The 24,920-nt window shown below is 39.5% G+C and overlaps 1 protein-coding gene and 1 pseudogene across 1 annotated transcript in view; both read right to left on the bottom strand.

Moving 5' to 3' along the window:
- The window catches only part of dachs (unconventional myosin-IXb-like dachs), a 156,301-nt gene extending 147,663 nt beyond the window's left edge, over nt 1–8,638 (bottom strand). The window contains 1 exon segment of the mRNA XM_065228169.1: nt 7,671–8,638. Coding sequence (XP_065084241.1) covers nt 7,671–7,761 — 91 coding nt within the window. The 5' untranslated portion in view covers nt 7,762–8,638.
- Nucleotides 8,639–19,427: 10,789 nt separating this feature from the next.
- Nucleotides 19,428–19,615, bottom strand: LOC135706669 (U4 spliceosomal RNA; annotated as a pseudogene).
- Nucleotides 19,616–24,920: the final 5,305 nt, after the last annotated feature.

Genomic DNA, 24,920 nt, shown 5'->3' with positions numbered 1-24,920 from the left:
GTCTTCGAAGAAGTTTTTGTTCTTAAAAATTCCCTTCTTTTGGTGTTTGCAAACGTTAGGGTGGTCCTCAAATTAGGGAATTTTTAAAACTAACTTTTTTGTTTTACAAAATATAAACATGTGTTGTTCAAAAACGTTGTAGTTAAGTTACTTGCAAGCAACTTTGTCGAAGAAATTTTTTTTTTCTATCTCTTAACGTTCTCATTTTAGAGTAATTTTTCGGAGTTGACTTAGGGTGTTCCTGGAAAAAATAGTTTTTTTGCAATAACTTTTTTATTTGAAAATTCTCATGAAAGTTATCTTCTAGAGACTTTTAAAACTCTTTAAGAAAAATGTTTTATAGCTGGATTTGTTGCCTGTATCTCTTCTTATAAAAAAGATATACCCAAATATAGTAAAAAATATGAATAAATTCAAATTGATTTTATACGAGTTTAAAAAATAAAATACCTCCAGTTTTTTCATATTATTGAGAATAACATACGCCCTTTCAAATGCTGCAAAAAAACTTTTTTTTTGTTTGCCCCAACCAGAGATATTAACATTTGAAAAGTGCATATTTTTAGTATACAAACGTCAATAACTCTTGATCGGCGAAAGATATTGACAAGCTTTGTGCAGCAAAAATTTGCGCCTTCTCAAGATCTAAAAGTTATCTGAAGACACCGTTGCTGAGAAATTCGAAATAAGAAAAATAGAGCAAAAAAACTGTTTTTTAAGAGCCACCCTAACTCAATTCAAGAAAATAGCTCTAAATCGGCCAATTTAAGAGATACAAAAAAGTGATATTAAACAAAGTTGCTTGAAATTAGCTCAACTATAACTTTGCTGAAGAATGTATACCTTAATTTATTCAAACAAAAAAGTTAGATTTTTGATTTTAATGATAATAGGAACCACCCTAGAATTCATTGTCATAAAAATGAGGGCCTAACTATAAGGAACAACTTTGGAGAAGAGACTTTTAGTCTAAAGTTTCAATTTCAGGCTCAAAACATATCATTCCACCTAAATCTGCATTCTGTACCACTGTGCAATGTATTTGTTATCTGTGAGTTGCCTATGCAATAACGTATTTTCAAGCTGGAAGAGCACTAATCGTTGGTCGTAGTTTGTACAGATCACGATCTGTACAGTTTACGACAAACTGGAAATCGGATCATGCTCGCTTGATTTCCATCATAGTCATTGACTACCAATAAAACAGTGTCATCTCCATCAATTATAATGCCAATGCAGTTGCTGATGATGGAAAAGTTCAAAGAATTTCTTTGTTTTCTTAGAAGTTTTCATCGAAAGAATAATCTTGGGAAACCTTATTTCTGATTTAATATTATTATCACCTAAAAACTTTTAGAGCACGCATATCAACTCTCATGATTGCAACGAAACTGGAACTTTACCTTTGATCAAGGGCAGTAAACTTGGAGTTTTAATTTCATGGACGATGCCACAACTGTGTCTGAGGTTTGTGCTCTAGAAAACTTGAAGCAATGGGGCATGTCAGGCATTTTTGGAATCTTCTAGAAATCACTTTAACGTCTGCAATGCAATCTCCTTACGATGACGTTAGATGAACCTTCAGGAGCAAAAGTTGTTTGGGGAAGGTTTGCCTTTTATCGAAGACAACATATCAAGAAGACTGGCAACTCTTCCATTTTCTCACACAACCGGGTATGAGACAAGCACATTCGCGTCATCTGCCGCTAAAAGGTAAATGCTCCTATTGAATTGGATAGCAAAGGTTCCATCATCAGAAGAAAGGATTCTGTATTTGCTCATTTTTCTATGCGTTGCTTCCACCTTCGCTCGAGTACAGTACTACTGTGTCTGTCGCTTGGATTCAGGCAAAGTTGCCAGTCTCTTGGATATGTTGGCTTCGCTTTTATGCTAAATTAAATATACATGATCGCGCACGGATAGGACCAAATTTGTACGTTGTGTGATATTAGAAAATAATGATTTACGATAGATTTACTGACCGTCCTGCCATGGCGGAGGTAAAAGTACTACAGACGTTTATTTACTGTAACATAACAAGAACAGTACATAATCTATCTTCTTCTATATATATAAAAATGAATTTCTGTCTGTCTGTCTGTCTGTCTGTCTGTCTGACCCTTATAGACTCGGAAACTACTGAACCGATTGGCGTAAAAATTTGTATACAGGGGTTTTTGGGGCCGTGGAAGGTTCTTATGATGGTTCGAGACCCCTCCCCCTTCTGTAAGGGGGGGGGGGGCTCTCATACAAATGAAACAGAAATTTCTGCATAACTCGAGAACTAATCAAGCGAATGGAACCAAATTAGGCATGTGGGGGCGAGTGTGGGGGTATAAGGAGATAATCATACGGGGTAGCCCCTTAGATAATAGGAGGGGGGGGGGGCTACGTACAATATAGCATGCTTTTTTTTAAATCGGCGCATAAACTCAAGCTAATATTGAATCCCGAGCAAGACCGGGCACACTCAGCTAGTAAGCTTTAACAATGATACGGGGACAAGTGGTCATCTATGGGTAGGCACTAGAGTGATGCAAAATTTGAAATTTTCGCTCCACAATACTTAAACGATTTCAAATCTGATCCTAACTAACCTCTCAAAATTTGAACCCATGTGGTGAGAAACTGAGATGGCACAAACCATTTGAAGTTTGTAGGGGAATTACTATGGTAAAACCAAGATTTTTGTTCATGTCTATCTAATAATTCACAATATCGGTCTGCTTCAAAAACTTTTAACTTTACTTGTAGAAAATTTTTCCAGCCACAACTTTGCTGAAGACCATTTTTTGATTAAATGCAAGGCTCGAAAGTTATCAATGGTTCAATGCACTGATGTCTTATGATCAAGCTCAATCAACTGCTCAGCAGGCAACATTGGTGTTTCTGGGGCGTTGAATAGGACACAAAAATTATGGTTACTATGTCACACTGCAAAATACAGTGTTGCCTACAGAGCAGCTGCTTGATCATGTCATAAGTTTACCAATCTCTTAAATAATTAATAACTATTTCCTGTCTCGTTTTACATAGAAACGATCTTGAGCAAAGTTGTAGCTGAGAAAATTTTCTATAAGAATAGTTATCGAGCTGTTTTGCAACTTAATATGGAAAAAGACTAGAAGGAAATTAACAAAAAGTTGAGATTTCCCATAGTAATTTACATGTAAACTTCAAATGGTTTGTGCGAAGTCTGTTTCTAACCAAATGAGTTGTAACTTTTGGAGGCTAATCACAACCCGATTTGAAACCATTTAAGCACTGTGGAGCGAAAAAGTCAAATTTTGCATCAGTCTAGTAGGCACAGTACCTATTTTATGTTAAGGGTAGAGACAGTAGTAGTCGCCTGCACGAACATTACATGTGATTTAAACTAACTCAGATTGTTTAAGTTGCTCTTGAACAGTAAACAGTACTTTCTCTTGAAGTAACAAATGGGAGTGTTGTTCTTTCAATATGAGACTGACATGATTTGGTAGTTTTGTTTCGCATTTCAAAATTCAACAAAATTCTTAAATTCAATGTGAGTTTTGCAAAAACACGATGTAAATAAACACCATTCATGAGGTTAACTCAAATTTGATGGAAAAATTGATGCACCAAAAGTCACATATGCTTTTGTAAATTGACATGTGTATAGAAGTGGTTTAAGTATTTATTAGCTGATTTTTTTTTTCCTTTGGTTTGTTTTTTCCGTCGATCTTGTTTTCCGTGCTGAGCACCAATGCTACCGACGTGCCAGGAAGGCAGCTCCCACACCTGGACCCTACCTATCGACCCATCAACTCATGAACCGGGGACCAACGGCTTTACTTCCCATCCGAAGGAAGGCGTGATCAGAGATGTTATGCCTCAGAACATCCCGGCGGCGCCGACTGGTATTGAACCCAGGCCTGCTGGGGTGAGAGGTAATCACGCTTACCACTACACCACCGGCGCCGTTGATTATTAGCTGATATTATATATGATTGGTAAGCTGAATAATGGCTGTTTAAAGTTGAGGAGGTGCTATTCGGACTATTATGCAGCTAAATTCGTACCTTTCATACAGAAGATGGTCTTAGAGTTACCTCTATGATAATACTCCCCCCTTCCTATATTACAATACGTTGCGAGTAGCTGAGATGAATGGAGATAAGGAAAGTATTGAGTACAAGACCAAGTCCCCCTGGATGGTATAAAACTGATGAGCCTGGAAATCAATAGAATCATCGAGTTCGAGAAGCATAAGGTACGGAATGAGACTATTGACTAGCCAAATCCTCGTCGTTAATCTTTTTAGGTCGATAAGAAAAATAGTAATAAATGTACCCTAACTAAACACGACCATGGCCTCCGAAACAGCCAAAAAGGAAGAGGAATGCAGTGATCCAGAAGAAGTAGTGGCATCGGAAGAACAATGCAAACAGAAAAAGAAACTGCTGAGGATACATTTGAACTTATCAACTAGGGGAAAAAGCTCTAATGTTGGCCTATTGATCTAAGATTGGGCCCATCGCTAAAAATCTGCTATTTATAAATTTTATCTAGATGAACTCGTAATTGGGACGGTACTAATGGATATTTTTGGTCGCTATTGATTTAGGCCGACATTACATCCGTTTCCCCTATACCATTTCCATTTCCCTTCCTCTTTCCATTTATTATACGTCATTTAATTCATTTTAATAAAGACTCTTTTGATCTTACAGCTGAACAGAAAAAGGTGTTAATTATCAACATCAATCAAATGTTTTATGTTAGAAAAATTTAACAAAAAATCAAAGTTAAGTTAAGTTAAGGGTACTTCCGAGGGTACGTCACTCAGCACATTGTGCCGAAATTAAATTCGACACAGCTTGGGTACATCCATCGGCACACCTTCAGCACAATATCGTAGGCATTGGATGGTTGTAAATAAAATGAGAGCACTGCTGGACAACTGTCATTGAAGTTGTTCACAACATTACGTGCTGTTTGAATGTTTATTCGATGTTCCTGAATAAACATTCAAACAGCACGTAATGTTGTGCACAACTTCAATGATTAATTGAATATACCAGAGGAACTCAGACCAGCAGTTCACTTATACATCTAAATACGAAGTGTAGGTTCTGGAGTAGGCTCAAGAGAAAGAGGTAGTTCATCAGACCCCATTAGTACCCTTAATTCAAATAATGCTGCAACTCACACAAAACAAACTACAGAAGTCTATTCACCATCCTCTATACTCGGTCTCCAACAATGTTCCCCACTGGATCCAACTCTTTCCGGCCGCTGATAGACCGTTGCTTTCACATCACGAAAGGCTAGGTTTCTGGTCTGCCTTTGATGGCGTTATAAAACCCTAAAACACAGGACTTTTATTATCCTATGAACACAAAACGCCAAAATTTTGCACATCCGCCACTTCCCGCGTCATCCTCAATCCTATTTATCCTTGCGATTTCAAACCAAAAACATTCAAGGTGTCAGAAATACCAGATTGCTGAGATGGGTATTTTACAAACAATCGCAGCTTGCTCTGTGACCGGCACACCTGCGGCACACTTGTGGCACACTGACAAAAAAGATGACCTAAGATTGGTGTGCGGAGTGACCTACTCCTTGGATAATCACAAGATTCATTGTACGAGTTCAGGTCTACGCGTTTTTTTGTTAGTTTAAAACAATGTGCAATGTACAACGTGTACAAACACAAACATGTGCGAATACACTTGTGAACATCGATACATTCGAGTGTATTGTATGAAATGTATCTTGGTACAAGATTGCACGTAGGTTCAAGCTACAAAAAGTAAGCTTACAAAACCAAAAGTTTCTATATTATATTTCAATGATGAATTGTCAAAAAGTATGTACTTTAATGCGTATCTGCATTTTTAAACAAAGATTCAAGCGTAAATTTGTCGAAACTTTAAACATGCCCACGCAAACTAGCATCACCATCAAGGGCATCTCAACGCTACCTGACAGTGGTGCTAGTTTGCGTATGCGAGTTAAGTGTTTTAACAAATTGACGTTTGAATCTTTGTTAACAAAAGCAAATATGCCCGTTTGAAAATCCTACCTTGAATTTTAATAAATACACCAGCTGCAAGTGCCAATGACATCGTAATGCACACGTGCTTGCAAAATTGAGCATTCCGATTTTAATGTCTCCAATGAATAAGCTGAACATGTGCCACGTTAATGGATCTGCGCATAATATATCGGCATTAATATGAAATTTATGGTGAGCTCACTTCTTCTTAGGGTCCCACCTCTATCCGAATGGTTCGTCCAAGACAAGAAGCATTTTATACTTAATTTTCGATTGAAATTGCCCCCCCCCCCCCCCCCCCACTGTTTCAAACACCATCTCCAATCGGTTAGTTATTTTTGAACCAAATTGATGTTTTCAGCTACCTTAGTTGGTCCATGTGTCCTGAAAGTAAGCGAAAACAAAATAACCCATAGCCAGTCATTTGGTTGACGTACAGGTAGAGACCCTGTCGAATTTTATAGGCCTGTAGGCATGCGATCGATAGAAGTGAACGGCAGCAGTGAGTGAATATGAGTGGCATGTGTGCGATTCTGGCCAACTCATATAATTTCTGATGGCCACACAACAGCATTAGCCAGCTCTCGTTGCCTTCATACACTGTGATCCCTCGGTTCGGTTAAGCAGCTGCCTCTCTCTCCTGTACAAATTTTGTGAAACCTAATTATCGCACACGGCAGCATCAAATTTTATAACTAACAACCACAAGAAATAACAATTTCATCGGACAACTTTGCCTGTCTTTGAGCGGTAGGGTAAATAGTATAATTTTATTTTGGACATAATGAGGTGTATTATTAAGGAGAACCATTTGTGTGCGATCAGGAGCGCTCCAAGTTGACGGCGCTTCTTGGCTTCAAATGATCGTCAAGATGGCTGTAGAAGTACCCGGGGCTAGATAGAATCTTCAAATGACGCATATTACAACCCCAATTATGGGTGATTATCAAAACAGCCACGAAGCAGCTTTCAGCAGGTTGTCTAGGTCCGCAAATGAAGACATTGTTGTGAGCAATTAAATCATGACATTGTTACCAATTTTTGGCATTTTTTATTACTTGAGAGAGAGGAAACGTTTGTTAAGAGAAACAACCAACTGATTATCAAAGAGAAATGTTGAGGATGTCGTTGAATATTTCAAAATTAAGTGATGTGATTTTCATTGTCTGATCTTCGTTTTTGTACAGCAATCACTATCACTAAATGGAAACTCGAAGTTAAAGCATCTCAGTTAGCCTTAATTTTAAGTACAATTATTCTTAAACCAACATATCTTTCAAGTATTAATTTATCTAAAATAATATTTTTATCTGAAATTAGATAATCATCAACCTAAATTTTCTATCCGTCTTCTCCTTCAACGACTTGAAACGATTGTTTCGCTGTCCTATGCCTATGAGCGTTGCGCATTATAACGGTTCCGTGTCATAATTCGAGTTTAGTCCCCCTTGGTCGGTTGGTTGGTTGGCTGCCTGGCACAGGTTGGTCCAGTTCACGCACGCGCAGGCTCAGGTGTGGCTGATTTGGACACCTTGATTCCCAAAACATCCAACGAAGGGGAGCACGGCCAGCCAACTCACCCATACCGGTTCTTGTGACGGTTGTTTACAACCTCGCAAGTGACGTTCCAGCGAATACTACCTACCTTGCAACTTCTTCTCGGTTTCCCAAAACTTTTGCAGCTCGGTAAAATACTTGTCCAGTATGAACACCTTCGAAAGGCCCAGGGTGGCCATTTTTGGAGCGGCGATCTAATTTATGAACGATCTTAATTGTTGCGCTGTTGTGTGTGAGCAGAGCCACGAGAGGAGTCGCCTGCCAAAAGTGCGTGGTTAAGTGGACGGTGAACACAAAAGTAACACACAGCAAGAATATAACGAGAGACAAACCGCGAAAAGGGTGGTGGTTGCAAATTTTGAACTCGGCGCTCTTCTCAAGTGACCAATTAAACAGTATACAAAAAGAAGAATATAAATTTTAATCAACTTTTTTATCGTCTCTTTTCGTATTTTGTTTTGTTTTGTAGCGCTGTTTTTTCTGCCTTTATCTTCCAGACACTTTACACTGGTTGTAATTATCGGTTAGCCGATTCTCTCTTCGGCAGTGCTCTTCAGCTACGTTGGCCTTTTGGGCTCTACCTTAAAGTATGTTTATTCATTCCACTTCCACACCTTCTCGACTCTCAGATTTTTTTCCTCCACTGGTTCGTTTTCTTCGTCACGATTTCTTCTGGTTTCTTCAACTCGCAATAACGCTTCCACTTGCATAGGTGTATGTTGTTTTGTTAAAGGCTGCTGAGCCTTCCTCTTCTTCACCCTCCTGCGATCACTTATTCTTCAGCTCTTGCGCGAGAGCCCCACAATTCCTTATTTATTTTCATTTCTCTCCGACGGAGCCTATGATTTATAATGCTTCTTCTATAAACCTTCTTCGAATGCCTATTTTTCTTCCTGATTTGTTGTTCCCTTGTATGCTTACGCCTTTGAAAATTTTCGCCTGCTGCACACTAAACCTTATCTGACGAATTGAGGCGAATGATTCAGATCTAGGTAATCCATTATTTTCCAATCGATGGCCACAATATCTAGAGCCATTCTAGGGCGTACACAGATGATCCTTGACCGATCCTTTATTCTCTACACTCTCAAACACGCAAACTTCACTTCACCGAAATCCTCAAACTCACGATCCAGGTAATTAAATCACAAATTTCAAATCATTGTTTCACCAAAGATTATAACCCAAAAGAGCTGATCCATTCAATCCCAGACAGAACAACGCGATGCAGCATCAAGTAGACCTCTTGATCGAACGAAAACTTTCTCAAAACTGAAGCCAAGAAAGCGCCGATCATACTTCGGAACCAGTCCTGGGCCACACGGTGAGAGATCTTACACGAAAGAAAAGAGAAGATGAAGAACTTCACCACCTATACCGCGTAAGCTCGAGAGGATCATTCCACCAATACACGAGCACCATCGAGCTGATGTTGAACAAGGAACATGAACGATCGCAGTGCACTGCCACTATTTAGTTACTCTGCGTTTACCGTCGCCAAATAAAAGCTTTTGTGGTCCGAGAGTATAGGAAGGAACAGTAAAAAAACAACATGGCTTACAACCCGAAGGCACTTTGGGGAGCGAACGAAAGCTCTCAACTGGTGGGTCACCTAGAAGTGTGGATTTGTGAACTCGTGAACGAGTGTATTTAAACGCTCGATAGTAAGTAAATGCTGCACCCTTCTTCTTCTTTGGAGTCTCAACTTGATATTTATGCCGACTCTCAACTTATTACTCTCAAAGCACTTCTGTTGGAGCAGTCATTTGGCATTAATGGCTACATGCAAAGCAAATTTTTCTTACATTTAACGTAAGATTGGATTTATTACATCCTCTGCATATGTTATGGTACTTCTTGTAATATGCCTTTTTAATAGAAACTAATCGATCGATTCAACCTCTGTACAGTGCACAATGGGCCAGGAATAAAATCTAGCAGGAAAAAATTAATAACGCTCTGGGATTGCATTCAATTGAGTGGACATCTTAAGTGAAATTTCTTGAATTAATTAAGACTATAAATTGGAGGATAAAAATAGTTTTGGCCGCAAAGATTGCGCAGTGATATAAACTTTTTTTTATTTCACAAGACAGAGATTTGCTGTCTTCAACAAAGTTCTAGAACTTGAAATTTTATCATTTTTCTTCGATCGGTTCTGATCAATCCTGATGCTTTTATTTTTAATGAGTGCTGAAAAATATATACAACACAAGAAATTTAAAAAAATACCCGATTTTCTGAATTAGTTTTCTACACCTTAATACCTGAAAAAAATCTTTGAGGTATATTGAGATGTATTTTAGATAATTGGATTTGACTAAAGATATACATTTTATAAAAAAAAACAGCCAAACTAATCTGTTGCTTTACAAACTTAAAAAATGCTCAATATTGATTAAACTTTCGATTTCGATTGGAAAAACTATGCAGAACATTTAAGAACAATTGATTGGACTTTTCTTCTAAAAGTTATGAACCAATTATTTTTGACCTTATGCAGCACGCATACCTACAGGCCTGTGTTTGAGCTTATAGACGCACTTGGCCTGAAGTTAAAAGTTAATAACATTTAACACAAATGTAAAATCGATTTGCGATCTTCGACAAAGTTTTTTTTCCCCTGAATTTGTTTTCGGTCGATCTTGTTTCGGTGCTGAGCACCAATGCTACCGACGTAAGGGAGGCAGCTCCCACACCTAGACCCTACCTATCGACCCATCAACTCATGAACCGGGGTCCAACGGCTTGACTTCCCTTCCGAAGGAAGGCATGATCAGAGATTTTATGCCTCAGCAAATCCCGGCGCCGCCGACTGGGATTGAACCCAGGCCTTTTGGGGTGAGAGGCAATCACGCTTACCACTACACCACCGGCGCCGCTTAAAACATAGTTGTTTTGCATAGTTTTTCCAATCTAAATCTTAGGATTTATACAAAAAAAGAAAATAATTTGTGACAAGTAGGGGAAATGGTTGTAATGTCAGCCTAAATGCCCCTAATTTGGGCCCAAACATAAATTCAGCAATCCACTACATTTTCAATAGCGACCAAAAATATCCATTAGTACCGTCCCAATGACGCGTTCATCTAGATAAAATTATTAAACAGCACATTTTTAGCGATGGGCCCAATCTTAGATCCAAAGGGCAGAGCCATTTCCTCTTTATGAATTGTTTAGATTATTTCTTCCATTTAGGGGAAATGGCTCTAATGTTGGCCTATGGATCTAAGATTGGGCCCATCGCTAAAAATCTGCTATTTATCAATTTTATCTAGATGAACACGTCATTGGGACAGTGCTAATTGATATTTTTGGTCGCTGTTGAAAATTTAGTCGATTGCTGAATTTATGAATGGGCCCAAATTAGGGGCATTTAGGCCAACATTACATCCATTTCCCCTATATTTCTTTACAAATTTTAAAGATCTCCCACATATGCAGATCATAACCAAATTAATTCAAATTTGGCACAGTTGTTGGGGACCTCAATACAGATCGAAAGAGCTATTCAAACTTGACCCACCTTAATGTACGTAATAGAATAATATAAGCTGAATTATATAATTAAATATACCTCTGATATGTAAAGGAATGAAAGTGTATTTGATGTACATTTTGAATAATTGATGAAATTTTGCGTTCACTTGCGCATACAGAAAATGATGTATTTTTTAAATTCTACACACTAAGATTATTTTTCCGAAATCTGAGAAATTTTTCAGAAACCTCAACAGCTGAACGTTCGGTAAACAGTTCGGTGATTTTTCTCAGATTTTTTGTGATTTTTCACAGATATTCGTTGACAAATTACAGGAAAACTGTGAAAAATCACCGAACGTTCAGCTGTTGAGATTTCGGTAAAATTTCACAGATTTCGGTAAAATAATGGGCCTTTCGATGCATCCACCGAGCAAAGGGCTTTGAAAATAGCGTCGAATGCAAACGAATGCTGTAGTTCGGTAACTGGTCGATGCGGAGGAGTTTGATCGAGTTCGAAAACGCTTCGGAAGAAATCAGCGAAGAGTTTTCCAGAAGCAGCATCGGTGGAGGAGCTTCGATTACAGTAGGTGACGTCTGCCGAAATACTAGTTGATCTTTTGTGAGCGTTTACGAAAGACCAGAACGACGATGGGTTTCCTTTGAAGCCACTCTGGAGGTTATCGATATACTCACGAAAGCGAATGAATTTTAGGACAATTTCATAAAACTTTGTATATATCAGTTGTTTGAAGATATATAACTTTTATGGGACGCACCGAAGTGGAAGCCCTTGTACCTCCCACCACAGTCGAGCCATTCCAGCCAGCGCTCAGCAGTCGTCCCGGCCCTGCGTGTGGGAGTAGTGAAGGGGTCTTCCAACTCGACAGCATAGGCAAGTCAACTTCTGTTATCGATTCAACGACTCCTGATCCGCTCATTGCTTCCAGCCAATATTCGCCTGCACAATCAAGACATCCTTCGCAAGTTGCTCAGACTCTAGGACGTATTGAAACTATACCTGCTCCTTCAGACTTGCTGCTGTATTATCAGAACGTCGGTGGTATCAACTGTGATGTCGACGATTTTCACGTAGCTACCTCGGATCTTTGCTACGACATCATTATTCTCACGGAGACATGGTTGGATTCACGCACGCTCTCTCGTCAGGTGTTCGGCGACGATTATGAAGTTTTCCGTTGCGATAGGAATGCTGCTAATAGTCGGAAAGTTAAAGGTGAAGCTATTGTGTTTGGTGACGTCAATCTCTCGGGGATTTCATGGAAAAAAAAACTCGCAACGGCTTACTCTATCCTGACATGGATCACTCTGTCATCCATTCCTACGCTTCGCTCCTTCTGGACAATTACAGCTCAGCCACTCTTTCTCAAATCAACCATGTTATTAACCAGAACAACCGCAGTTTGGATCTTTGTTTTGTAAGCGCCCAGGACATGGCTCCTTTCTTATGCGAGGCGCCCACTCCTCTAGTGAGACTGGATCGTCACCACCCGCCGCTACTGGTGACGTTAAGTAGTAAGCTGATTCATGATTTTAATATTTCACCTGCCACCGTTTCCTACGATTTTCGCAACGCCGACCATGGTAGTATCGCCGAGTTACTCTCCAATTTAGATTGGGACGTCTTATTGGACACCGTTGACATTGAGTCCGCCGCTCAAACTATTTCCAGTGTCTTGGCATATATCATTGACAGACACGTTCCGAAAAAGATTCATCATCATACGACCCTCCACCATGGCATACGAGCGAATTTTGTCGACCGAAATCCAGAAAGAGAGCCGCTCTTAGGAAGTTCACCAAGCACCGCACACTATCCCTTCAACGTCACTATGTCAGGATCAATCACGCATACAAACGAGTTGCGAAACGGTGCTTTCTTCAGTATCGACGTGGATTGCAGAGAAAGCTTAAGTCACGTCCTAAGCAGTTTTGGAAGTTTGTCAACGAACAACGTCATGAAGCTGGTCTGCCGTCGTCTTTGACACATAATGGTAACGTGGCCTCATCTACGCAAGATATCTGTCAGCTGTTCTCTGAAAAATTTGCTCGTGTCTTCACGGACGAGAGACTGAGTGACGACCATGCCCGACTGGCTGCCAGTTACGTACCACTCTCTGGCCAAACCATGAGCAGAATTGACATCAATCCCGAAATGTTTTTCAGGGCCTCCTCGAAACTCAAGTCGTCGTATAATCCGGGTCCTGACGGAATTCCATCGGCGTTCCTCAAAACGCACTTGGACAGTTTGTTGTCTCCACTGCTGCACGTTTTTCAACGGTCTGTGGACGTCGGAGTTTTCCCATCCTGTTGGAAGCTAGCGCACATGTTTCCAGTACATAAAAAAGGCAACAAACAGGACGTTGGCAACTACCGTGGCATTACTTCGCTTAGCGCTGTTGCTAAACTCTACCTCCGAATTCACTCAATTGAAGACTGTTGCTTCCTTCAACGTCAGCTGAATGCTTTCGCTGATTCGTGTATTCTGAATCGTATGAAGGTTAACCCGTCCAAATGCTCGGTTATCTCTTTTTGGCGCATGAAAGAAACTATTCTGTTCAAGTATGTTTTGTTAGGCACTGAAATTGAGAGCGTCAGCCAAATTAAGGACCTAGGCGTGATTCTGGATACAAAACTCTCTTTCAAGCAGCACATCTCGCACGCCGTCGACAAAGCTTCCAGAATTCTAGGGTTTATCTTCAGGATTGCCAAAGACTTCACGGATATCTACTGCCTTAAATCGTTGTACTGCTCCTTGTCTCGCTCCATATTAGAATACTGCTCGGTTGTCTGGACTCCTCACTACAAAAACGGTGTCGAAAGAGTTGAGTCTGTTCAGCGACGGTTCCTGAGATATGCGCTACGTAAACTGCCGTGGACGGATCCCTTCCGATTGCCTAGCTACGAAAGTTGTTTGCAACTGATCCATCTGGAGCGCCTGTCGGTCCGAAGAGATACAGCAAGGGCATTGCTAATTACGGATATTTTGCAAGGACGCACCGATTGCCCTGTCCTCCTTGAGCAAATTGACATCAATGTTCAACCCCGAGCCCTACGGAATAATTCAATGCTGCGCCTGCCCATACAGCGAACTAATTATAGCATGTTCAGTGCAATCGGTGGTTTACAGAGACTCTTCAATAGGGTCTCCGAATTGTTTGATTTTGACCTTACTCGCCAGCTGCTTCGCCGGAGGTTTAGTTCGATTTTTTCTAGATGAGTTTAGTTTGTTTAGTAATGTTCCTTTTTTTTACGAGATGACTATCTATGTACTTATTAATGTTTTGTTTTAGTACTTTTCATGTTTAGTTTAAGTTACATCATTGGGGCAAATAACGCCTGTTGATGTTCATTCATATAAATAAATAAATAAATAAATAAATAAATGTCCTGCCAAACTATTCATAAAATTTTACGTTATACAATTTTGCCGAAGACAGCAAACCTCTATCTTGTGTAATACAAAAGTTTGTATCGCTGCGCCATCTTTGCGGCCAAAGCTTGAACTGTTTATATCCACCAAATTTTAGTTCTAACTAATCCAAGGCACTTCACTCAATTGGAAGCAATCCCACGGCATTATTTTTTTCCTACTAGATTTAGTTCCTATCCCACTGTGACTGGTTTAAACGGTGAAAACCGTGATCTTGTGGAATTGTTCGAAAACCTTTCATTTTAGGTATAAAGTGTCTTGGGATAAGTTTATAGGCATGCAAAGCCCCATATTTTGACGGTACTCGTAGGTTGATTAATCCCCGTAAAAGTGAGACTAAGAACTAAGTTTCTTGAAAAGTGGAGATAGAGATTTGATGTCTTGGGCAAAGTACACCAACCCATCTATCTGCACAATAGATCTATGAAGCATTATTTTTAAACGTTCCCTAAAATATGTTTTTGACCATAACTTTTTCTGTGTAATTTTTTTATGTTTGTGATGTTATAACTAGTTGTTTATCATCATAAAATACACGTTTTCATAGAAGACAAATATCCACTATTTTTTTTGTTTGTGTCTTTGGAGACATTGTAAATGTTTGACCCTAATTGGCACTTCTTTGAATTTTAATAAATCATAGGGTGGCAGCTCAGTAAACTTCTATCATAAAGCACAACAACAAAACTGCAAAACTCTGCCAGATTTATCTACATCTGATAACATCGTAAAAAAATACAGCAGTTTTAAGGATAGAACACAATCAAATTTCTCCAATCACATATTCACCTTGATATTTCGGGCAGTTCGGCTGGTAGCGTGGCCAAAATCTCTCGAGCGGTGGGCAGATTTTCTACAGCTCTACGGTCTAGTCTAGTCTAGTCTACACATACACAGCCAGTACTTGAAAGAATCCTGGAAAATGATACATCTATCATTTTTCTTGTCATTATTAATGCCTGCTGCACATCAAGGATGTGAAACAAACAATAAAGCGGCCAGGCCTACTGTGTAGCGTTTAGTTAATTTTTGTGGAAGTGAATGTTTACCATGTCTACTTAATAAGTATAGACAGTGGTTAACATTTAATCCACAGGTAATCAAAGAGCGGGGACATACCGTACCAACCGCTCCGTATGCAGGATTTGAAAATAGGCTATATAAATCGTTGGGAGTGACAGAGCTAAGAAAGTTTATGTACACTCCTTGGTTGTCCGATCTCCTGGGATGGAACACAGGTATTTACCCCTTGTGTTCGAGCGTACAGTCCTCCCTCCGTACAAGCGTGGACGGCACCGCCAACCCACTGCCATCCCTCAATTGATCCAGCCGACCTCAGTCGAAGGACAACAGAGAGCGGTGTGCGGACGTAACCTATACGGAGGGAATGCTGTATTCGCCTAGGTTATAGCGCCCTTGCTCGCTACCATTTTCTTCTAGCGGTTGGGACCTGAGCACTAACTCTTGTCCTAGCCCTATATGGCATATGGTTATAGCGCCATTACTCGCTTTCTGAAAAGAGAAGAAGGAAAGGGAAGGAGAGGAAAAGGACTTGGGAAAAGGAAATGCGGAATTCCTTTCCTCATTAGTATTTGTATCGTCAACTTTTATGAAAACTATATAAATCATTTTTCCTTGGTCAGAGGTATTATTACGACATTTGAATAAAATTGTCTTATCATTTGTTATTCAAAATTTAATGTTATAATGATCAACATAGCTTTGGATTATCCAATATAAATCGGTAACACTGTCCTGCAACCGATGATTTTTCTAATCCGAAAACTAAAAGTTACGAAAAGCACTGATGCCTTCATTAAGTTCCACTTTCACGCGACGTTCAATGGTTAAACAAGTAAACAAGTTATTAAAATGAAAAGATTTTCTACAGCTCTACGGTCTTCGACAAAACCAAGGTTGCAAAGACTCATTTCAGCCAAAACAATGTTTTTCTAAATTATGAAATAATTAGATGCCATGATCAAATTTTGAATTGGTAGGATACAAGAAGAGGTTGCAAAGAATGTGTTTGACATATTAAACCTGTTTATTTCACTTCATGAGAGTCACAATCAGCGATTTTTCACAAACTCACTCACTCACTCACTCACTCACTCACTCAGCGATCAGCAAATCGCTGATTGTGACTCATAGAAAGCAAAATGTACAAGTTTTATGTTTCCAACGCATACTTTGTAACCTCTTCTTGTAAGTTACAAGTAAAACATGCCATCATACCATATTTTGGTTTTATTATTCCGAAAAACATTATTTTAGCTGAAATGAGTCTTTGCAACCTTGGACAAAACTGCTCCGTTTACAAAGCACCAACTTTTTAAGGCTTGTGTTTAGAAATGGTTCCCAAGAATTCATTCGATTTTATCTCTTAAATATAGAGTACTAGGGAGATTCTCGGAAGGATAGCATCGTTCGGATGTCTATCGACACTCGGTGGATACTGACGGGGCCGCTCGAACCGTGCTGAACTAGGCTGCTTTTGGGTGAGTGACGTTGTCTGGGTGGTATCGTACGGAGGGCCTCCGATTTATATGTACGTGAGTCGGGCTGGTCACGCTGATTTTGGGAGTCTTTCCCCTTGTGGACTGTACTTTTGCCGCGCAACGCACGTGGGCCGATTTATCCTTCCGATGACCAACGCTCTCTGAATGCCCTATAGCGATACGCAACAACGAGGTGATAGGGACATCCAGGGTGACCACGCCTGATACTACCAACCAACGGGATCGGATTCACTACCGATCGAAAAGTCACCTCTAATGGGTCGCCAAAGCAACAAAAGTCCAAATTGCACTAGCCACCTCCTCTTTGCTTTTGTTATGAAAAATCTCCTTAGCGTCACACACACACATTTGTATTTTTTCCACTAAATTACCTGTTTTTTTAAAATTCTTTCTTCTTCAACGTTGATATTCTTTTCACTCCAACTCACTCCTAAGCAATCTTCTCTCTATAATCAATTCAATTAAACTTCACTACTCTAAATTTCTTTTCAATAAAAACATTTACTTTAATCATCAATTTTCAACACGCGACTCGCGTTTTTACCCTTCTTACAAAGAAGGGTATAGATATCACTTGAAAAACCGACTATCGATCCGAGGCCCGGTGGGCCGAGTTTCATATACCATTCGACTCAGCTCGACGAGATCGGAACATGTCTGTGTGTGTGTGTGTGTATGTGTGTATGTGTGCATGTGTGTATGTGTGTATGTGTGTGTATGTAACGAAATGAATGCCCTCACGTTTCTCAGCAACCGCTCAACCGATTTGGACAAACTCGGCTTTAAATGATAGGTCTTGGGGTCCCATTGAACGCTATTGAACGGTTTTGGAATCGGTGAATCGATTCCGGAGATATGGCCGGAATAAGATCCGGTGAATATCCCAACTAACAATTTTAGCTGCAGATTAGCTTATACAGCCAAAAATTGGCTTATACAGCTAATTTTTGCCTGTATAGGCTAGTCTGCAGCTAAAATTGTTTGTTGGGATGGGCCTTCACGCTGGATTTAACGGAAAACGTATCAAAACCATCATATACCATTCGACTCAGCTCGACGAGATCGGAACATGTCTGTGTGTGTGTGTGTGTGTACGTGTGTATGTGTGTATGTGTGTATGTGTGTGTATGTAACGAAATGAATGCGCTCACGTTTCTCAGCAACCGCTCAACCGATTTGGACAAACTCGGCGCCAAATGATAGGTCTTAGAATCGGTGAACCGGTTCCGGAGATATGGCCGGAATAAGATCCGGTGAATATGGGCCTTCACGCTGGATTTAACGGAAATCGTATCAAAACCATCATGCGACACATCAAATTACTACAGAATTCAAAAATAAGATCAATGCAAGTCGTTTTAAGTGTTCCAGACCACATTGGACACACTTGGACATGTTCCGGGTACCCCGGGGAAGTTGCTTGAATATGAATTGAATTAAAACCCATTAAATCACATTAAAATACGATGATAAGGTGATTGGTAGCCTCACCAAATAGACTACACCCGGATATATTCCGGGTACCCCCAGGCAGTGGCGTAGCGTCACTGGATGACACGGGGTGGGGGGCTTGGTCACTGATAATGACAATAAAATAAATAAACTTGAATAAGTAAGAAGGGTCTGATCACACCATAGGTGGATAAATTCGGGTTTTTATATACTGCAATAGTTAAAATCAAAAAGTAAACTCTGGAAAAAGAATTATAAATTCACCGAATTAATTTTTAAATCACTGATCACCACACATGATTTATGTAAATGAATCTTGAACTGCACTACTTTTAATAAAATTAAGATCTTGACATTTAGTCTTCTTCACTCGATGGTCCAAAAGGGAAAGGCCAAATAGCTCTCCCTGACCAACCACAAAAATTCCAATTTCTTTATTTCAAATCATCCTTTGTTCCTAGATGGGTTTCCGGTTCTGACTTGATCTAAATTTCCCATCCTTAAGATTTTTTTTCCATTATCAGTCATCAATTTTGTTTTGGTATCCTTTCAGTATTGGTTTCACACAGTTTCCTCCCATCAATCATAGACTATCAAAACAAAATAACGTACAGTCAGGAATCCTTATTGCCGGGCTATCCGTGAATAAGGATACCCACAGCTTATAAGATTTTCACTAGTGGGGGCTGTGGTGGATTATCTCATTTATTTCAATATATAATGCTATACTGTCGTGGACAAAGTTGTTGTACTGGGATAGACCAACAAGCTTGGTCATTGGATTCAGGTTTAATTGGGACCTACACCGCTAGAGGCGCTTCACTTTTATATTACCTATGACGGGCGTTATAATATATGAAACGTTGGATCCAAGTTAGAATATTTCGTGATCCTGGCCATACATAAAGTTGCTGTCTTCAGCAAAGTTCTTCAGGTGAACAAGTCCTTTCGGATGGTGGACATGTTATTTCAGAACTCTCTCACTACACAGCGCTAGTGTGCATGTGCAATTCCTATTTAAACTGTATCTCGAGAGCCTGGCCATATAGAAAGTTGCTTTTCAACTAGCAATAATCGCACCTCGGTTGTGCCTCATTGGTTACGATATTGCCACTGCGCAAAGCTTTATATAGAAAGTTGTGTCTTCAGAAAAGTTGTGCAGCTGACCAAGTCTTTTCGGATGATGGTCATATTAGTTCAGAACACACTCTTTAAGCGGCACTAGTGTGCAAGTGAACTTCCTGTATAAGCTGTATTTCAAGAACCTGGCCATATACAAGGTTACTGTCTTGAGCAAAGTTGTTCAGGTCACTAAGTCCTTTCAGGTGATGGTCATATTATTTCAGAACTCTCTTACTACGCAGCGTTAGTGTACACATGCACTTCCTTAATATGTCACTAACCGGAAAAAGGATGACGTATAGAGGCCGGAAATCGATGCCAGACGCCATTTTAAAATACAAGATGGCGGCCATCGGTTCAAAAAGCTGTCGAATACATTACAATACAGATATTTTTGGAAAGGGGACGACGTGTAGAGGTTGGAAATCGATTCCAGACGCCATTTTCAAATCCAAGATGGTGGTCATCGGGTTAAGAAAAACTGCCAAATACCCGACAATATGGTTATTTTCGGCACCCATATTTGTAGGGTATTTTTTATTGTTGTTATTGAACTGTCGGCCGCCATCTTGGATTCCAAAATTGCATCTGGCATCGATTTACGGCCTCTGCACGTCGTTTCCTTTCCGGAAATACTAATGTTGTAGAGTGAATAGCATAAATATATAAGATGCTACTAGTTTTGTTAAACCATTGTTTTGGCTTTACAATTTATCTCTCAAAACAGGTGATTTTCCAAAATATTGATGGAATTAAATGTTAGATATGGCCTAGGGTGAAAGTCTCGTTAGTAAAGGAAAAATAAGGAATTAAATGGTTATTACTAATCTTTATCTCAGCCTTTATGAAATTTTCGGATGGGTAATTTCTCAGGAATACAATGTTGATATAATAACACACTTAGAAATAACTAATTTTATAAGTGACGGAATCCATCTGTGATATAAAAGATGAGCTGTAAACAAACATGTCATGTAATATTAAATGCTCCGAGACTGAAAAGTTCATTGCTCGACGAAAAGTACGTTTAATTAAGCTATATTTTGCATCTGTTATTACTCAAATTTATGTCAAAATTGACGCTCGTATTAAGGGCGAACACGAAATTATTGCGACACCGAAAATGTCATGCCAATTTTCTTATAATGTTTAGAATCAAACCAAAATTTTAGGGTAGTTTTATACATATATTTACTTCAAAAATCAAAAGAAAAGTTAATCGATGGAGCCTTGAGTGTAAAATTGAACGCATTTTCGCTTGATGCCCTCCATCAAAGTCTTTACAGTGTCATCCGGTACAAGTTTCTCAGTTTTTTTTTCCATTTTCTTAACATGTCCTTCTCGTCTTTGACTGTCTTCTTGCTCTTCCGAAGTTCCCGCTTCATTATTGCCCAGTACTGCTCCACCGGGCGCAGCTCCGGACAGTTTGGTGGATTCATGTCCTTTGGAACAAAATGGACATAATTGGCCTCATACCACTCCAGGACACTTTTAGAATAGTGGCATGATGCCAAATCTGGCCAAAATAGCGGAGCTTAGTCGTGCTGCTGCAAGAACGGCAAAAGGCGCTTCTCGAGGCACTCAGATTTGTAGATCTCGCCATTTACTGTGCCCTTTGTCACGAAAGGCTCACTCCTCAGTCCGCAAGAGCAGATGGTCTGCCAAATGAGATGTTTGGAGGCGAACTTCGACATTTTCTTATTCTTAAATTTGTCGTCCACATCGAACTTGCTCTTGCCGGTGAAAAACTCCAACCCCGGAATTTGCTTAAAATCGGCTTTTATATACGTTTCGTCGTCCATCACACAGCTGCCATATTTTGTCAGCATCTTCTCGTAGAGCTTCCGTGCCCGAGTTTTAGCCGTCGATTGTTGCCGCTCATCGCGGTTTGGGAAGTTCTGTACCTTGTATGTATGTAGTCCAGCTCTCTTCTTTGCATTCTGGACGTAGCTCTGCGACATGCCGATCTTTTTAGCCAAATCACGGCTTGAGACGTTGGGATTTGCTTTAATCATCCGCTTCACCTTTCCCTCCGTCTTTTTGTTCTCCGGTCCCGGTTTTCTTTCAGCTCCTTTGCCGTGGTCCAACGTCAACCGCTCCTGGAACCGCTTCAACACTCTGGAGACGGTTGAATGGTGAATGTTCAACATTTTTCCCAACTGCCGGTGCGACAGGTCAGGAAATTCCAGGTGTTTGGAAAGAATTTGTTCTCTCAACTCGCGTTGGTTCACCTCCATTTTCGTTGAATCGAAAAACACGACTTCGAGTTTGACAGCATGTACACAATACACATCACTGAGAAAGTGTGCAAAATTTGGTTGATTTTTACCCAATGGTAAAAAAGTTATGCCCTGTTGAATGTGTCGCAATAATTTCGTGTTCGCCCTTTATGTCACTCTCAGAACACCACAATTTACATAAGTTTTTCTAAGTGTGTAGCTTACCCGGGTTTTTTCAATTTGTACTTAGAGGCTTCAGACAGTAAATCTTTTGATTTTAAATTTATAAGAATTTTCACTTGATTGACAGCTTATTTGTTTGCTACACACTACAAAGAAGACATGTAAATTTCAGTGACCTGAGATCGACACATACAAGCGAAAATACATTCAATCAAACGCACTTTTCGTCGAGTTGCATATAATTCAGTTTCAGGACACTTAATTTTACATGCCATGTTTGTTTACGGTCCATGATTTACGTCAAAGCTGAATTACGTCTCGTATAAAAATAGTAATTTCTAAGTGTGTATAAAAGACAACTGTTCCTTAATGTAGAACTAAACCTAATTTTATTTATAACATGTTTTTCTCCAAATTCCAAGATCAGTATCCCACGAATACAACGTCTTCCTTCTTAATCATACAAAAGTAAACAGAGCAATCTCAAAATTTATTCATGTTTCTCATTCCTCAGTTTTGTTCATACCACGAGCGCTGACTTGTACTGCCACTACTACCACAACAAAAGTTTGAGCATACAACATCCACTCAACTTTATTCTTATGTTCTTCATGTTTGCTTTCAGCCCATCGTTCGCGCACTTGTGCTCCTGATTCACTGGAATCCATCCACCGTCTGGTAGACCAAACTCTTTTGCGTAAGACAGAGCGAGCGAAGAGGAAAACAACAATAATAGGACCAAAAGATCGTGAAAAGAGCCTGCAAGGCATTGCTCCGAAAAGTTCGTGTTGTAAATGGTGGTGGGATCAGTCACGACTTCGATTACAGCTCGGGATTCTGATGGATTGAAGGTGTGACGGTGCTGAGTAACATTTATGTCTAGTTGATATCTTAGTAAACGATCTCTTCGAAGTAGGTATTGGGACTTGTTCCTTCCCGCAGCTTTAACAATAGTCCAACATCAACATTTCACCTTAAACCTGCTTTCGGACACCGCTCTCACTCACACACTGCTGACCGTAACATACAACATGAATAAACGAAGCCAGAAAGCTTTCAAGCTCATGTTTTCGATGAGTTGCAAGAAGAATGACGCGAGAATGCAATATAGCGCCAAAAGAAATTAAATGTTGTTTTGCATCTATGAGGTGATTAATTGAATCAATAGATACAAAAAAGCGCTAGAAAATTTACTTCATTTAGACGATAGTTGATTGAAGTTGCATATTGTCAAAAATTATCGTCAAATTGCATGTAAACTGATTCGGAAATAGTAAAAGACTTGAACGACTCACAAGCGACAAACCTTGAACGATGTTCTCCCATGAGTCACGCAAGCAGCAAACAATTTCCCTCTGCCAATTCACTTATTACGCAAGCAGTTCACATTGCCAAATGAGTCCTTACCGGAACGAGGAACGACAGAGCAACAACAATTCAGATGTAAATCATCAATCAGCTCAACCAGCAGGAGAGCATAGAATGACGACTGCGGCGGCAACGATAAACGAACAGGCAAAAAGAAAATCCTGAAAAGATCGAAATGCAATTCGGATGTTGTTAAGGACCGCAAGCCAAGACAAATGGTATTGATGTGCACTGCTACATCGTGCCAGTGTCTGTCAAAGGAAAAGCAAGTCATCGGTGTGAGCTTCTGCCTCCGCGGTCAACTGTAGCTATGTTACATTGTATGGACTACAATGGTGATTTTCTGCAGGGCTTCTGTACTACATGGAAAGATACGTACATACTTAATTTCGTTTGTCGATGCTCGGTAACTTTTGCGGAGATTTATTTATCTGAACTCTCAACAAAAGTAACCATTTGTAATTCTTGCTGAGATCTCAGTAGCATTTGAGGCCGGGCATTCGACTTAGAGAGTAAAAGTTATTTTCTACTAATAATGGAGTTGTTATAAAATAATTAAAAAAAAAACTATAATTAATGCAAAACCCATCAAGATATTGAAACTAGGAAACGCATGAGCTAAACCACGATTTATTGAAAGTACATGGTCGGTAAGTTCAACTCGGAATTGAGTGGTTTTCACTCAAAATCGCATATACGTACAATTGGGTTCTTTAAGGGTATTGAGGTAAATGCATATTCGTAATCTGCATTAAAAGTGGAACCAAAACCCACAATTTCATCAATTTTGGTGCACTGGAATTATTTTAAATAAATACTATTACATTTGCAAAAATCACCTTATTAGCGTCCCTCTTGATTTAAAAATCAAGATGAAAGTGTGTGGGTCCGAAAAAAATATCGCTGTGCTCAGAAAACGAAGCTTTTTCAGATAATATATAAAAACCAATAAATTTTTCAAATTTAAAGAACCCAATTACTCACAGACTGAGAAAAATTTTCTTCGTTTTTCCTCAAAAACGTGGTCGAATTGAGGAAAATCGATGAAAATTTTATTCAGTCTACGAGTATACTAATAGACTGAGTGAAACCTCTCTCGAGTTTCATCATGGTCGAAAAGTTTTCCTGGAAAATCAAAAAAAATGTTACTCAGTTTATGTGTAACCTACGCTTTCACGAATTTGAGTGAAAGAAATACAAACTTGAGTTGGTTTGATCAGCAGTGCAGTTACGGAAAGCTTCAAATAAAGCTTCATTTTTTTAGAACAGCTACGAAAGGTACAAAAGAGGTACATCAAAAAGCTACATGGTCGTTCAGATCGACTTATAATTGAGGCAACTTAATTTCGGTAAAAGTAGATCTACTCAAAAGTGAGTAGAATTTTCCGGTCTTTTTCAGGAAAACTTCTCGAATATGAGAAAAATCGAAAAAATCTATTAGTACACTTCGAGAGTGATACAAATTTTCATAGATTTTCCTCTTATTCTAGAAGTTTTTCCCGATTTTCCACGGTAAATTCAACTCACTGTTGAGTTAA

The sequence above is a fragment of the Ochlerotatus camptorhynchus genome, unplaced genomic scaffold, assembly GCF_037179485.1.
Source record: "Ochlerotatus camptorhynchus isolate MF236.1 unplaced genomic scaffold, CSIRO-AGI_Acam_v1.1 ptg000284l, whole genome shotgun sequence".
Taxonomy (NCBI): domain Eukaryota; kingdom Metazoa; phylum Arthropoda; class Insecta; order Diptera; family Culicidae; genus Ochlerotatus; species Ochlerotatus camptorhynchus.
The sequence above is the reverse complement of the archived record's forward strand: the minus strand, read 5'-3'. Positions and strand labels throughout refer to the sequence as shown.